This window comes from Leuciscus leuciscus (assembly GCF_965113295.1).
Source record: "Leuciscus leuciscus genome assembly, chromosome: 23".
Lineage (NCBI taxonomy): Eukaryota > Metazoa > Chordata > Actinopteri > Cypriniformes > Leuciscidae > Leuciscus > Leuciscus leuciscus.
Genome location: NC_138747.1, coordinates 5,653,264 through 5,669,205, shown reverse-complemented (window position 1 = coordinate 5,669,205; position 15,942 = coordinate 5,653,264). Strand labels below are relative to the sequence as shown.

Below are 15,942 nucleotides of genomic sequence, written 5' to 3'. Positions count from 1 at the left end.
GCTCTTATTATAGATTAAATGTCATTATTAAGGCTTAAAAATTAAATACTCTTTTAAATACCGAAATGATGGTTCTCTACAAATTTACATATGGATGTAATACAATTACGATAGCTCTATATTTTGCATGCATTCATATTCTAAAAACATTATAGAAATGTCTTGACCCTTAAAACACCACTAAAGCCCTTACACAGGATAGTTTTGACCTCTCTTGGCTTCTATATACATGCAGATAAAATGCAATTATTCTGGCCTGTTCTCTATATTGTGCATGCCTGCTCTTCTACTCACACTGATAAGGGGATCTCCGGTTGGGACCCCCGCACCCCCGGCGCCGTCCAGAACGCGCTCATCACACACAAGAGGAGGCAGTGCGCGTGCTTCCGAGGAATTCTCCGGTCCTGCTGCATCCTTCCTCCAAAATTTCTTACGCTGCAAAGGAACCGGCGGCTCGGGCAGCCTTTAGAACTCCCCCTCCCCTCCCCTCGGTCTCTCTCCCCCGGTTACAAAAACAGCACCGAGCGCCAATTCAGCAGCACATCTGCCCGCCTCAGCGCGCGTGCTGCCTCCGGAGCTTCAGTCTCTCCGCCCAGCTGTCACACACCCCAAGACCTCGAGCTCGTGCTCTTTGACATCGATCCTTTGCTTTTTATCCCTGCATTGATGGCATAGAGAACTATACAGGTATTTAAATGCTTATTCTTGTGCACGAGCCTTTCTCTCAGAGCTGATTAAGACCAAATGAACTCGCGCGCTCTCACTACTGGCGCTGCTGATATATGATGAACGACACTTTCGGGTCAGTGCATGTACTAAACGCAGAAGTTTAGGGAGAGGAGAAGCGAGCAGAAAGTCATCAAGACAGTGAGTGAGGCTCGTTTAAATCTAGGGAAGGAGATCCAGTGCGGTTTCCCCACGCGAGCGCGCTCACGAGAGAAGCTGATGCGAAACTTTCCCTCGGCAACGCGCATTCCTCCGTTTTGGGGATGCTTTTGCTCTGGTGTCAAGCGGTGATAGAGATTACGTAAATCAGTTTCATATTAGAGTTTTCACATAGAAGACGAATTTACATAACATCACTGTATGATTCTGCATATTGCGGGTTTTAACTATTTTGGTCACACACACTTTATGTTTCACCGAGGCAAGTTGTCACAAGCTGCTATATCTCCGTAACTGAGTCCAGTTCTATAAATATCAGTAGTAATAGAAATAATCGTTTTTGGTTTCAAACAACTATCCATTAGGAAAATCTAATAGCCTAATATTTCTGTCCTCAAAATGCTCTTATTTGAGTATTTTCATTTACTGACAATATAATTCTGCATATTGCTGTTTTCATTTATATACACATTAATAAAAACATCAATACGCCCATTGATATACAGATTCAGCTAGATGTATTATGGCTGCTCCTCATCAAAAGATGCCATAAAACAGCAGATAGTACTCAAAGAAAGTAAGTGAGTAAGATTTATGACCAGCCACTACTATAGCACTGACCTCTCGAGTCTGATGCTTAACAATGGCATCCAGGAGTTAATTGCTATTCTCTCATCTCTTTTTTTTCTTCCTCTAATTATCATGAGCACATAAATGATGAGGTGCATTTGCGTGTGTGTGGTAAGGGGTCTGATGGATCTGTCTTCACACGGCCTGCGTCTCTGTGCAGTCATGATTAGCTGGTAAACGCATCATACATCACAGACTCAGCTAAACAGCGGCGACTGAAGCTGAAGAACACAAGCCATACTGTACTACTGCAATGCTGTTACAACGCGCAAAACTCTAAATGACATTCATAAACTTCTCAGAGTATAATATCACAGGTTTCCATCCATGCGTGGAGGTATGGAAATTCATTGACAGGTACACGACATCGTATGAATGCATTCGGACCAGATGCAATGATACCACGGATGGTAAATATACAGTATAAATACATTTAGACCACTTAACTTAGTGATTGCTATCAGGATGGGAAGAGACTTTCAACTAGCATTACAAAAAAAAGAAAAAAAAGAAAAAAAAGGAACAAATCACCTACCCTGCCTTCAAATGTCTCCTATATGTTAACTTATGTATATTAAAATGCACATCCAGATATAGAAGTCTTACTGGGTCCTTCTTTAATCAGAACGACAAAAACAGTAAGATTACATAATTGTGGGTCTTTCAGGGACAGAAGCAATAGTTTTAACTCTTGAAGCAAATCCGGTTAGTCTGTGCTGGAGTTAGTCTATTTTAATGCACGGCAAACACACAGTAATCCCTGTCTCGTCTTAATGGAAGTTAAAACTCTTAGCAGGTCAAACATAGTACAGGGCAAATGTGACATCTGGCACTGAAGGTGCTGGGAATCACACTTCTCAGCTTATCACATAATATACAATAATTACTGTGTATACATGGATAAAGAAGCAAAACATTAAACAAAAACCTATAAGGCCTCAATGCATTGACACATGGTGAATTCTTGTAAATTTGACAACTTTTGCCATTCATTTCAAACACTTTACTGTTTTAATATCTAAAATTCAATGCAAACATTAACCTTTCGCATATTTTGAGCAGTGCACTTCATGATTTCAGTCCAGAAAAGTAGCCTACAAAACTGCACATACTTAAAGGGATAATTCACCCAAAAACACAGTACAGCACTTCCGGGTTCTACGTCAACGCTCGTTATTGGCCAGCTCCTGCATCAGCATCACACGCATGTGTAGTGGTGCTCAGCGTCGGCCAATAATTAGCCGGCACTGGCGTTGAACGGAGAAGTAACTGCGGTTACTACTCGAATGGCGTAGGAGATCTGACACAGAAGAGAAGAAATAGTTGAATAAAATCGGTATTTTAGTTTTTTTTTTTTTTTTTTTTTACAAAAAGTATTTTCGTCACTTAATACATTACATTTGAACCACTGTAGTCACATGGACTATTTTAACGATGTCTTTACTACCTTTCTGGGCCTTCAAAGTTGCAATGACGTTGATGTCTATAGAGGGATCAGAAAGCTCTCGGATTTCATCAAAAATATCTTAATTTGTGTTCCAAAGATGAACGAAGGTCTTATGGGTTTGGAACACATGAGGGTGAGTAATTAATGACAAACTTTCTATTTTGGGGTGAAATTTTAACTCTTTGACATGACCCCATTTGCCCCTGCTGGTAGATACTGGAACAACACCTCAAGTAGCTGTTCAATCTATACTCTGCATACTGTCTATAAATATATATTGTTTAATTTAAAATAACTATATTTTAAATATACACTGTTTATAGCAAACAGCCACAAAGCTGTGTTTCTGAATCTTTACATTTTCATTATTCTAAAAGGAAAAACAGAAAATGCAGTATTTTTTTGTGACACTCCTACTACAATCAAGGGAAGAGCTGGATAAGGGATCACACACCCAAGGAGGACTTATTGTGTCTTAAGTACGGATCTTTGGGATTTTTCTTCTTACAGCACCTAATCTGAATAAGAACTTTTTTGTGTGTGTGTCGCCGACTTGAATGTGCAGACAGAAGACGTGTGATGCAAAGGTGCATGTCTGATGTACTTGAATGAACCAGCGGAGAAGAATATAGCTTGAAACTGACTGAAAAAAATACCAAAACTACTTTTTGTCTGTATTTTTATAAGATTTGGGGAGATGGACTCTTTCCCAGAATTCCTGAATGGCTCGTCTATCCATGATGGCTCTAGTGCAAAGGTGCCCCTGCCGTGGGCCGGATTCATCACGCTGTCCCTCCTCATGGCCGTGTTCTCCATCACATCTGTCGTGTTGAACACTACAGTGATAGTCGTCACCCTCCGGCACAAACAGCTGCGACAGCCACTGAATTTTGCCCTGGTCAACCTCGCTGTGGCCGACCTGGGCATCACTCTAACAGGAAGTGTGCCATATGTGGTGAGCAATGCTGTGGGCTACTACATCATGGGACGGGTCGGTTGTGTATTGGAAGGATTTAGTGTTGCATTATTTGGTAAGTCTGTTTAGAGTTCATTCAAACACTAAATAATTATTTTAGAATGTATAATTTAAACTGCACCCCTGATGGGCTTCCAGACACTGAAAAAGCAACATTTAAAACAAAATGACTATTCAAATTCAATTAGATATCCTTCCTGTATTAGCCTCAAAACCCAAATTCTATTATTCTGTCAAATATTTTATAATTAGTTTTGATAAAGCAAGGATCCCTATTATTAGGCTCATATTATTGCACATTTGAATTTTGGGTATTTGATCATATTAGCAAATGTTGGCCTCTATTTATTTGCATGAAGTTTTCATAATATTACATTGCTATGGTATCAGGTACAGACTGCACTACAGTACTGTTGCTGTGTCGGAGGTACAGTGTGTAATACTATGGTTGTTTGAAAAATACCGCGGTAGGGCCTATACTGCATGATTCCCGCATAAATATTCACCAGGCATATGTTCAAAAGCATGGAAATGTAATAATACCTTTTGTACTCTACAATGGTTTGTAGCCTACCGCTAGTGTTTTGTTGTCTTTACCTGCTCGAAGGGTTGAAGTCGAAGAGTTTCATTGCTGACATTCACAGGAGACATTTGTAGGGTCATCTATCACTCTTTTAGTTTCCTGTGTCTTTTACGGTGTCCGCTACATACAATTCAGGGCGAGTGTGAACTGTCAGAATGATTTTTAGACTGAATCCAATAGTATCCACGAACTGATTCAATGTTTCAAACATGCTTGACCAACTGACACAAAAGAACCGATTCAAATAAGTGATTCATTCACGAATTGTCATGGTTTTTGTTTTTTGACTGAAGTGCTTCGAAATAGTGAATTTGTTACGTGAATTATAGTGTTATATAGTGTTACTGTAAAACAAGGACACAACCAGCTTATCATCACTAACAGTAGGCCTAATGATAACTTTCAGTAGCTTACCTTATACCGGTAGATTAGATATTGACTTAAAGACTGGCCATTCAAGGATTCATCAGAATGAGTAAAACAGCGAGTCTTCTTGAACTATTCATTAAGCGATCCGGTTCATACGTGTCATTATTATTTTTGAATTGAATTACAATGCACGTTATTATTTCATTCCCTAAAAAGAACCGGCTCAAAAGAGTCACTTGTTTGTGAATCGGACTACATTGCACTGCAGTGTTTTTGATTCACTAAAACATAATCATCCCATAACACTCACTTGTTTGTGAATCGGATTACACTGATTGCTCTTGTTTGTTTTTGATTCACCAAAGAACCGGCTCACGTGTCACGTGTTTGAGACTGGAATAGCCTATCTAAAATAACGTTGTTTTGTTTTTCAGAAAATAGTAAGACATCTACTTGTTTTACAATCATGACTTTTCAAATTGTATATATAGTGTCCAACTGAGAAATCTTACTGTGTCATTATTGTGTAAACATCATGAGCATGATCAGTGTTGGGTAAGTTATTCTAAAAAAAGTAATTAATTAGTTATACTAATCTTCAACAGTGCAATTAGATTAATGTACTACTCTCTCTTAAGAGTATTCGATTACTTATTACTAATTACTTTCTAAATCCCATATCAACCTCGAGTTGAACAATACAAGGACAGACACGGAACTGCACTTTTGATTCTTTCAAATAAACAGTAGCCTATACAATTGCATAAATAATTCTTGAACTGACCAAAGTGTGTAAAGGGAGAAGGTTACATTCAGAAAAACATTTTAACATACAATTTTAATGTTAAATTAACTATTATTTTATATAGAATTGTTAGTCTATACAGTATTTAATACAATTACATCAGAATTAACTGTAATTCAATTTCAGAAAAATTAAGAGTAATCCCTTACTTTACTTTTCAAGGGAGAAGTAATTAAATTACAGTAATTAGATTACTTAGTCATTAATTACACCCAACACTGAGCATGATCAGCCGACAGCCACAGATGTTAACCTTTAAAATGTGAATTTAGTGAACTTTATCTCAACTCTAATGTCTGTTGACTGCACAGGTATAACATCGCTGTGCACTGTGGCCCTGATAGCTGTGGAACGGCTGTTTGTAGTGTGCAAGCCTCTGGGTACCATCACATTCCAGAGCAAGCACGCTGCCGGAGGGCTGGCGTTATCCTGGCTCTGGTCTCTCATCTGGAATACTCCACCTCTCTTTGGCTGGGGAAGCTACCAGCTGGAGGGAGTCGGCACGTCATGTGGACCCGACTGGCAGAGTCGAGATTTCAAAAACATGTCTTACATCATCTGTTATTTCTCACTCTGCTTCGCTGTGCCATTTGTCATCATTGTGGTGTCATATTCATGGCTGCTCTACACGCTAAGACAAGTATATCTTTGACCTGTTTTACGTTTTTGCTTTTTTTTATGTTATCTTCAGATGAGCTGGTGATGTTTAGTTTGTTGTTTGAAGTGGTGGACAAAAGTATATTCACTAATAATAAATATCCTATCCTAATCGGTCTATCTGTACTTTATGAGAGTAGCCTATTTTATTTTGGGAAATGTTTAGCCTACTTTTACTTCACTACATTCTAACGCGTAATGTTATATTTTTTACTCCACTACGTTTCATAAAAACATAACGTTTGTTTATGGAAGCCTACCCGTCACATAAGAACAAATGTAAATCATAATTTATGTTTTGTAAATTATAATTCATACATAAAAATGATGTGAATAATGAAATTATGACATACTTTGATATTTTGCCACATGTGACGTCTGTACATTATCAATTTTGTATTTTCCATCATTTTTATCATGGTATATTTCTTTCACTTGTTTGCACTCTTGAATTATCTGTAACTTAAAATTTATATTTTAGTATATTGAAGTTTAATATTTTAATATTGTAGGCTATAAGTTTTGGTAGAAATATTAAATGTTTCCTAATTTGCAAATTAATAGCCTATACATATTAAATGTCTACACTAATCTTTCATATTATTGACTAGTTTTTTTGTTTAGTTTGTTTTTTCATGTTCTTGTAATCTTTATTCAAATTAACTTCCCCTTTACTGGCACAAGGGCAACCTGTCACTCACATGACATCACAGCTATAGCAAAAAACAACCATCCAATCAATTCCCCATGGACCAAATCAAGCCCCGCCCAGCTTTTTTTGGTTGTTGTTCCAGAACCCTTTTCACTCAGATATACATATCATCGCAACTTCGTTTTAATGCTGACTTTAAGTACATTAAAAACCAAGTGTTTTTGTACATTAACTCAAGTAAAATTAAAGTGACAAACTTTTACTGGAGTAATATTTTATTATATCTGTACTTTTATTCAAGTATTTAATTTGTGTATTTGTTCCACCACTGTTTGTGTGACAGGTAGCTAAGGTAGGTGGAGGTGCGGCTGCGAGGGCAGAGGCTAAGGTGGCGCAGATGGTGGTGATGATGGTGTTGGCGTTCCTTGTGAGTTGGCTACCATACGCTACTCTGGCTCTAACGGTTATCTTCAACCCTGATGTCCAGTTGCCTGTGCTGGTGAAGGTGGTACCCATATACATGGCCAAGAGCAGCACTGTATACAACCCTATGATCTACATATACATGAACAAACAGGTGAGTGAATCAGATGCAGACCAATCATGTTCATCAGTCTGATTTGCCTAGTTTAACACAAAAGACATTCATGGAGTTATTGTCTCCCAAAAGAAAGAACCGATGCACAAGCCTATGTAGGTTTGTTACAAATTTACATAATGTCAGCCTATGGCCCTCATTGGCTGCCTGCGATACAGTGTCGACTTTGTCCTGCCCTCAAACATTGTAGTTGTAGCTGAGGTCTGGAAGAGTTTGGTTTGTGTTGTCAACACGTCGAGAAAATGCCATTTTCAGCGCTGTAGAAGCAAATTCACTTTACATGCACTTCCAAAGAATGAGGACTCAGGCTCGAATTAATACGGTAAAACCAGAGCCTGTCTACGGAGAGCCTTGGCACTTCCTATTAGCCCCATTGTATCGATCTTGGTTGCAGTTCCATTAGAATTCCACTGGAGGTGATCGCGGGCGAGTGCAGACTGAATGGGAGTCAATGGGGCTAGACGCCTAAATTTGTCTCTTTCACCCGATTGCCGTTGAGAAATCTCAGATTTTATTGTAGGTTTTGCAAGTTCAACATGGGTTATAGGTCGAAAATTTAATGAACGAGTACTTATGTCCTTTCGATTTCTTACAGGTTGAGTTGTTGTTGCCCATAACACGCTAGCATTCTGCTAATGAACGCTGATTGGTCAGTGAAGGACTGATTACGACCAGAGATGCCGCTTGATGGCATCGTGGCATCCGAAGCGGGACCAGAAACAAACAAAACAAAAACTCTTCTAGCACGTGTATTTACCTGTGTCATCTGTGTTGTGTATTTACCTGTGTCAGCTGTGTTGTCGATGCCACGAGAGAAAAGAAAGTGCCGAGCGCGAAAGCACCAAAGTGACTGAAGGATTGCCGTAAAGCAGTATCTCTGGTCGTACGATGTGTATGACGTCATTGACATTTTAAAAGACTTTTTAAAGCAAATAAGTGACTCTAAAAAATCTAACACCCAGCAATGTGTAATTTCTTTGCATCTCCTTTCGAATACAACATTCAAATTACTAGACAAAAAATGATATCCTGAGAAAAATGGATTTTGATGGTTTAGCGTCATAGACCTCCATGCATTCTGCACTCGCCTGCGAGCGCCCCCGCATGGACAGAGACGTGTTACTGCAGCCAGTCCAGAAACCGGAAGTAACCAGAGAGTGCCAATTCTCTTCCTATTAGACATTCTCTGGTAAAACCATTGTTACTGTTCGTAACACTGTGTAACAAGCCCCGAGGAAGCCTCCGCCGACCAATCACAACAGACTGGGCCATCTGACCAATCAGAGTAGAGTATAGGCTCTCTGAAAGGAGGGGTTCCTCTAAGAGAGTGAATCCTTTATCGAACCGTTTCAGACACTGTGAGAGAAGAGGTGATGCTGTAATGTATATTATGAGAAAATTAAAGATCAATCAAAAATGAATTGGACATCAAAAAGGCTTCAAGTTTGGATTATTATTATTTTTTGTAATAGGGTTCTCCAATGCCAAACAGCGAGTGTTGTTTAAAGTAGTAAGGTGGGCTGTTTAAAAATGATAACGTTCTTTTCTAGTTCCAGAGGTATGCAATACCACTCCTGATGTGTGGAAAGGTTCCCTGGCCTTCAGAGGACGATGCATCTGATGTTCAGACCGTCGTGTCACCATTGAACAACAAAATCAGCCCAGATTGACTTACCATTCACTGCAGTCTGTTAGCGCATGATAAAGGTGCTTCTCTGCTTAAAGAGAGATGATTTAATGAACACTGTTTCCTTTCCTGTATGTATTTCCTATTGAAGATGGTGAAGGGTGGGTATTTAAGGCCAATCGTTTTTCATTCACATCTCATCTGTGATTCATTACTTGCAAATGCTATTCAGAACTAGCTAGGGACATTTTCATTCTAGACAGTATTTGATTGAACAAAAACGTGTATCTCCTGAGTGCAAGATAAGCCAAGAGTTATTTTTGTCTTTTTTTTTGTTTTACCAGAAGAAAGACTACATTTTATGCTCTAAAAGTTCACTTTTGTCGACATTTAAGTTACTAGAATCAAATCAGCATATTAGAATGATTTCTGAAGGATCATGTGACACTGCAGACTGGAGTAATAATGCTGAAAATTCAGCTTTGATCACAGGAATAAATAACATTTTAAAATATATTACAATAGAAAACAGCTATCTTAAAGGGATATTTCACCACTGGAAAGATGAATGTGTATTAAATTGGGTCATTTATGTAGTAGAAATGTGAAATTATTTTAGAAGTTGGTGCCTTCTAGACTGAGAAAAGCCAGAAAATGTATTTTTGGCTCATGTGGATGAAAGACAACAACTCCCAGAATGCACTTGCTTCGCTGCCCTACGAGGACTCTCCCAAGCCGCGCCTACCGGTTACAGAGGGCAGTGTCGGGAGAAATTATACAACTAGGATACTAGTCGACTCGAAACTGAAAAGACGCTATTTTATCGTGAGATCCCCCTATGGGCGGGTTGAACACATGCAGAACGAGCTCCTCCTACTGGCTGTAGTCTCTCACCTCAGATGACGCTAAATGACCATTTTTGTGTCATCGGAGGTTTTTTTTTTCCCAGACACACAATACAGAAATCTCTCGTCTCAGGGGGACATGAGGGAGGGTAGCACGGTCATTCGAAAATACTACCGGGTTTCTACTGATACAACGCTTAATGCTAATCGGTGAAGTATCCCTTTAAATTGTAATAATATTTCACAATATTGCAGTTTTTACTGTATTTTTTATCAAATAAACGCAGCCTTGGTGAGCAGAAGAAACCTCTTTCAGAAACATTTAAAAATGTCACTGACCTAAAACTTTTGAATGCAAGTGTAACTACAAATATTGAAGTTCACTATTATTCTAAAACTCTTGAAGAGTTAAGTTCACCCAAAAATGAAAATTCTGAGTGATTTGTCCATCCATTGACAGCTACACAACTACCACTTTGATGCTTCAAGAAGTTCTTAAAGAGATCGTAAAACTAATCTATGTGAATTGAGCAGTTTAGTCCAAATTTTCTGAAGAGACTCGATCGCTTTATACGATGAACAGATTTAATTTAGGCTTTTATTCACATATAAACAAATAAGCGTCAAAGTGGTAGTTGTGTAGCTGTCAATGGAGAGACAGAAAGCTCTCAGACTTCATTCAGATCTTCATTTGTGTTCTGAAGATGAATGAAAGTCTTACGGGTTTGGAACGACATGAGGGTGAGTAATTACTGACAGAACTTTCATTTTTGGGTGAACTAACCCTTTAAATGAGTCAAGAACACTAAATCATCTGATGGTCATCTAGATCCCAAAGCCCCAGATGAATTTTGCAAAATAATCTGATTAAATCTTTCTTAATACTTTCCAATTAAAATAGCCTTAACCCATAGATCTACAGAGGGACACGTTTATTAGCACTGAAGTCTTTCCGTAGCAGTTCAATGTTCTTGTACAAATAAGTGAGACAGTTGTTTGTTTATTCATTAAGTTTATTCTGTATTAATCATTAGAAAATAAAATTTCAATATTGATTAAAATCAAGTCCAGGCCAAAATAAATAGGAAAATTACAAAAAATGCATCAATACAAAACCTAGAGGGATATAATAAGTCATCTGCTACGAAGAGAAAACCCTTTTTTTCTTTTTCTTCATGGAATAAAAACCATAACAGAGCAAAGATAAAGACTTTCAAATGGAGAACATCACCACGCATCTTTCCGTTACATATGTACATATGTTACACTATAATCTTAAGTTTCCTTACAGCATTAATAAGAAAAAGTATATAATAGTATAGCAACAACTCTAGATGAAAATGTGATAATCAACAGATGTGGCTCTGAAAACTTGTACTGTATAATACTTTTTTCCATTTTTTCGTTAACATATCAGCGTTAACATCAACCCCCCCTTCTGTTTGTCCCAGCATTAAAAGGTGAAATGTAAATGACATATAGATTTCACTAAACCGTACGCACAGTCACAGAAAAGAGTACAAAATTCGCCCACCTTGATACACAAAATATGAATAGAAAACAGGGAAAACAAATTGCACGTTACAGTAATTTGTGCAAAGACGAACAGCAATGTGCTAATAGTAAAATCCCATTGGTATATTAAGAAACCAAATTTTTTCTTTCTATTCAGGAGTCCCTGACACGAGGTAAAAGTTAAATCTTTAGTTCAATACGTTTTTTTGAAAAGTTTTTTCTTTGTTTATTAAAAATAATGCATATTTTATTGTCCTTACCAGTAATTGCTACGAATAGTACAATGTGCCAAGAATGTGCATTGGTCCGTTTACAAGATACAGTATAATCGACATGAAGACCAGAACACAATGTTTCATTTTTTCCCCCCCGCACGGATTATTTCAGCCCTTTCAGATGTGCACGCGCAGTGTTTCATGACAGTATTCGGTTGACTGAAAAGCACAGTACTCTTTCAAAACACAAGAGATCAAGAACACTCAAGAACAACAATTTCCAACAAACCCCACATTTCCCTTTATTTAAACTGTAGTGAAGCTTAACACTTCAAGGCAGTGGCCTTCGCAGTCAAACTTTTTTTTTCTTCTTTATTTTTGCCTATAGTGCTCAGCAGTAATTTGCCTGTTGGAAGTGACAAAAGGTCAACTGAATTGATGTAATCCCATGTTGAGGCCTAAGGACAGCGATTTACAACACCTTAAAGGCAAAGACACTCACAAAAAGGACGCTTCAAATGCTGATATGTTTCCCCTGCTCTAAAAGAGGTATTTCCAGAAGCCAGAGCTGAAGTGAAAGGTGAAAAGAAAGAAAAAGAAAAGCAAAAGTGGGGGAAAAGGGGTCAGTATTGCTTAGCCAGATTCTTGCCTTGCTTAAAGGGATAGTGCACCTAAAAATGAAAATTCTGTCATTAGATACTCACTCTTGTGTCATGCTTTTTTTCTATCCAAATAAATTTTTTTCAAGCATAGTACTTTTGTTTCATGGTTTTTGAGCTTGGCAGATATGGTCACTATGATTAGATTTACATTGCATTACCCCTTAAAGGCAGAGACATTCGCCCACGGCTAAAAATAACTATTGTTCTTAGAGTCAAACGGGAACGACTGTTGATGCTTAGTCCCACCCCCAAGCCCAGATTGGTTGAAACTGTCATCTACTCAACCAATAAACATAGTTTTGGTCTTTTGTACCAACAATTAGCATGTTAAATCATTTGCATTTGTTGTATTTTTGTTGCACAAGACCATTTTCACAACCGTTTTCACTACTTGCTGCACTATTTGCGTTTGTTGTTCATGTTCAGATTGAATATATAGTCACTTTTGCTTCAGTGTTTTGTTATTGTTTAACTATGTTTCTATAAATTTTTCTTCCTGAACTTTTTTTTGTTGAAAACATCATTATTGTCAGTAAATAAAACCCAAATTTTGCTGCCGTTTTGCTTATTTCTAGTTCATTTATATATTCTCAGACAAAATAAATGTAAAGTTGGGACTTTAAATGAGCTACACTGAAACTTCAAAAAACTTAATGCCGACTGCTAGAATGGGTTAGAAAAACAAAGAAAAGTACAGGCGAGTCAGGGGCCTCAAAAATGTTCTAGGTCTTTAAGGGTTAATGAATTTGGCAGACACTTTTATCCAAAGTGACTTAGGGCGCTTTCAGACCTGTAGATTGTTTGCTTTGTTCTGAAACAGGGATTCAAATTGTTACTATTGTTATTCTTCTTGGTTTGAATCGCTTTCACAAGGCAACATTTCTAAACAGACCAAAATGTATTAATACAAGTCACATGCGAGTAAACTGTTCTCTCATTGGTCAGATTGCCCCCGGCTTTACAAATTGGCGATTGGCTCTTTAATTTAGAAGGCGGGACTAAATCTCATGAGTGGACTGTCTCTGTATATCTTAAGTCTTTGATTTTACTCTCCATTTAGAGCATGAATCAAGGCTTCATCTGTATTTGGACAGTTCTGAAATATGATCATCTGACTAAATTTCAATTAGGCATTTCATTTAGTCTTTTCCCCTACAAAGAAATGCTATATATAACTTAAGCTTGAAAATGATCCTTGTGTTCAATTCAGCAGTTTTGATGACATGACGGTGACTGTGAGTGAATACAGGATTTTCATTTTAGCCTGAACTGTTCCTTTAAGGATGCATGATGCGAACATACACTTCAAACAACCCAAAACTCCCCCATAATCATATTTTGTCATCATAATCATCTTCATTATCAGTATTATAAAACTAAAGGAAGATTTCAGTATTCAAAACACCTAAATACATTGGTGGAAACGAGTCGCTGATCTGAAACCCTAGCGCAATTTCGAGATCAGCTATAGATCAGCCAGTGGCAGCAGGCTTTTCCAAGTGGCAGCATGTTCCTGGTGAGGGTCGTACAGTTTAATTGCAGACTAATTAAGCAGCATCGTTAATGCACAAAGCATTTACCATTGCACCTTCCTGTGCACCTCCCCTGCACAAAATATGCAACGAAACACACACACACACAAACCCTTAAAATGAGACAGACTCCTTCAATATACACAAAGAAGAGCACGATTAAGACACGATTCTGTAAGCCCTACTGAATTCCCCATAAAGAAGGTCAACGTTCATGACCCATACTGCATACCGTAGATTTGAAGGGAACACTACGTCGGTTACGCTTATGAAACGGACAATGAGAAAACGACTTGCATATCTTGTGCGGGTGTGTCACAGACATAATAACCTCATATAAAATTGGCTTTTTTGTTCTATACTTCTCACAAACAAGTATGAATGCATATGAGCAAAGAATAAAGGCAAAGAATTTAATAAAGTACAGTACCTATTAAAATAACACCAAATTTAGTCTTTTTCGTAATGCAATAACATCAATTTAGGATTAATATTGCTGCTTTTTTTGTACAGTACATAATTACAAAATATAGAATGTCTCTTTACAAAGTTTTTCTTTGCTTTATATTACAAGTCATTTACAGCAAATTATGAAATATCAAACAGGCTATCCTAAATTAAAAAAATAACCTGTCTGCTAGTGCATTCAACACAAATGCTGAAATCCTCTTGAAATCCACAAACCTGCATGATATCCTTATTGTAAACCAGTGTTGTAGAATTAGCGTTTGTTCTCTAAAATATGCCTTAAACGTTACTAAAATAATCATACGGTGCGAGTCGAAACTACAGCCTTAGTGGAGGGATATGCCATACTTGCTTGCATTGAGCTTGCAACGTGCTTGATATGCAAAACCCTTAATAAAGTGACTGAGGTAATGAGAATCTTTCTGATTGTCATCACCTTGGAAACAGCCTGCCCCTGGGTACCGCTCCTCGCTGCTCATTGGTCCATTTCCTGCAGTGACGGTACGAGCAGCCAATTAAAGTTCTGGGCGGTCCTTCTTAGCTCCTCCCCGGCGCCGTGGCTGCCAACTTCCTGCGTGAACAGGAAGTGAGTGAGCGGCACCGATGCGTCCGTTCCTGTGGTGCCTTTCTGCTCTGCTGTAAAGGCACTTCTTTAGGTAGTAAGCCAATAAATATTAGTTCATATTTTTTTGTTTTGCTGATCAGTTTCTGAGGAACAGCAGCAGCCTCTTATCAGGCGCTATAAAGTGGTAATGCATATCATTTCGTCTGCCAGGTCCTCCTCGTATGGCGGTCTGGGTTCGGGGTCCGGTTCCTCATCGCTGTAGCTAGCCGAGACATCTTGCAGCTCGTAGTCTCTGTGGCTCAGTATGGGGAACACGTTGACGCCGTTGACTACCGGCGTAATGCCACCGTTCAGGAGATGGCTGGCGGCGCTCTCCATTTCGTCGATGGTCATCTCGCACGCATCTGCGATCTCGTGTTTCGTGGCAGCCACGAACTTTGGATCCTTGGCGTATCGACCCAGTCCTTCTGATATCAAGACCTGCTCAAAGATGAGAAAGGATGAAATGATGCTTTGTTCTGTCAGCATAAATTCTAAGATCCTTTCTTTGCTGACACGTAATGAGACATACGGTCACTGCCTGTAGAAACATTTTGTCCTGAAACTAGAAACCTTTCAAAAGAGGGAATGAAAACTGTGTCTTATGTACTTCTGGCTGGGTTATGGGTTCAAATGATATAAAATTGAAAGCACCTTATTTCCCTCCTCCCTCATTTTAGAAATCTGTAGTCTACCGACACAAGAACAGAACAAGCTTCTAGTTTTCTAATGGCAAACATCAATAGAAAATGTGGATGGAGAGCGTTTGAAACAAAAACCTTTTCTAATGAATCCGGATTAAAGCCCCTGGTATATTTTCCACATTACGTTCCGTCTTTGAAAGTATACTCCTTTGGCCGTGAGAGTGGAAA

At 38.4% G+C, this 15,942-nt stretch overlaps 3 protein-coding genes across 17 annotated transcripts in view; 1 reads left to right on the top strand and 2 right to left on the bottom strand.

The window, feature by feature from the left end:
- The window catches only part of cacna2d3 (calcium channel, voltage dependent, alpha2/delta subunit 3), a 44,162-nt gene extending 43,297 nt beyond the window's left edge, over nt 1–865 (bottom strand). Inside the window, exon 1 of the mRNA XM_082155376.1 lies at nt 295–865. Within this exon, the coding sequence (XP_082011502.1) occupies nt 295–413 (119 nt within the window). The 5' untranslated portion in view covers nt 414–865. The remainder of the gene's footprint in view (nt 1–294) is intronic.
- A 2,581-nt stretch (nt 866–3,446) lies between these two features.
- Nucleotides 3,447–9,272, top strand: parapinopsinb (parapinopsin b; the record flags this gene model as incomplete). Its single annotated transcript, XM_082155326.1, has 4 exons — nt 3,447–3,993; nt 6,007–6,335; nt 7,348–7,581; nt 9,153–9,272. Exons 1-4 carry the CDS (start codon nt 3,660–3,662, stop codon nt 9,270–9,272), a joined length of 1,017 nt encoding a protein of 338 aa, XP_082011452.1. The 5' UTR covers nt 3,447–3,659.
- Nucleotides 9,273–11,049: 1,777 nt separating this feature from the next.
- The window catches only part of cacna1da (calcium channel, voltage-dependent, L type, alpha 1D subunit, a), an 89,676-nt gene continuing 84,783 nt past the window's right edge, over nt 11,050–15,942 (bottom strand). For 13 of the 15 annotated variants that reach the window (XM_082155730.1, XM_082155737.1, XM_082155738.1 and 10 more), the window contains one exon: nt 11,051–15,511. In XM_082155730.1, coding sequence (XP_082011856.1) covers nt 15,206–15,511 — 306 coding nt within the window. In that variant the 3' untranslated portion in view covers nt 11,051–15,205. Of the gene's footprint in view, nt 15,512–15,942 lie in introns of all 15 variants that reach the window. The other 2 variants (XM_082155731.1, XM_082155733.1) reach the window with 1 other exon arrangement.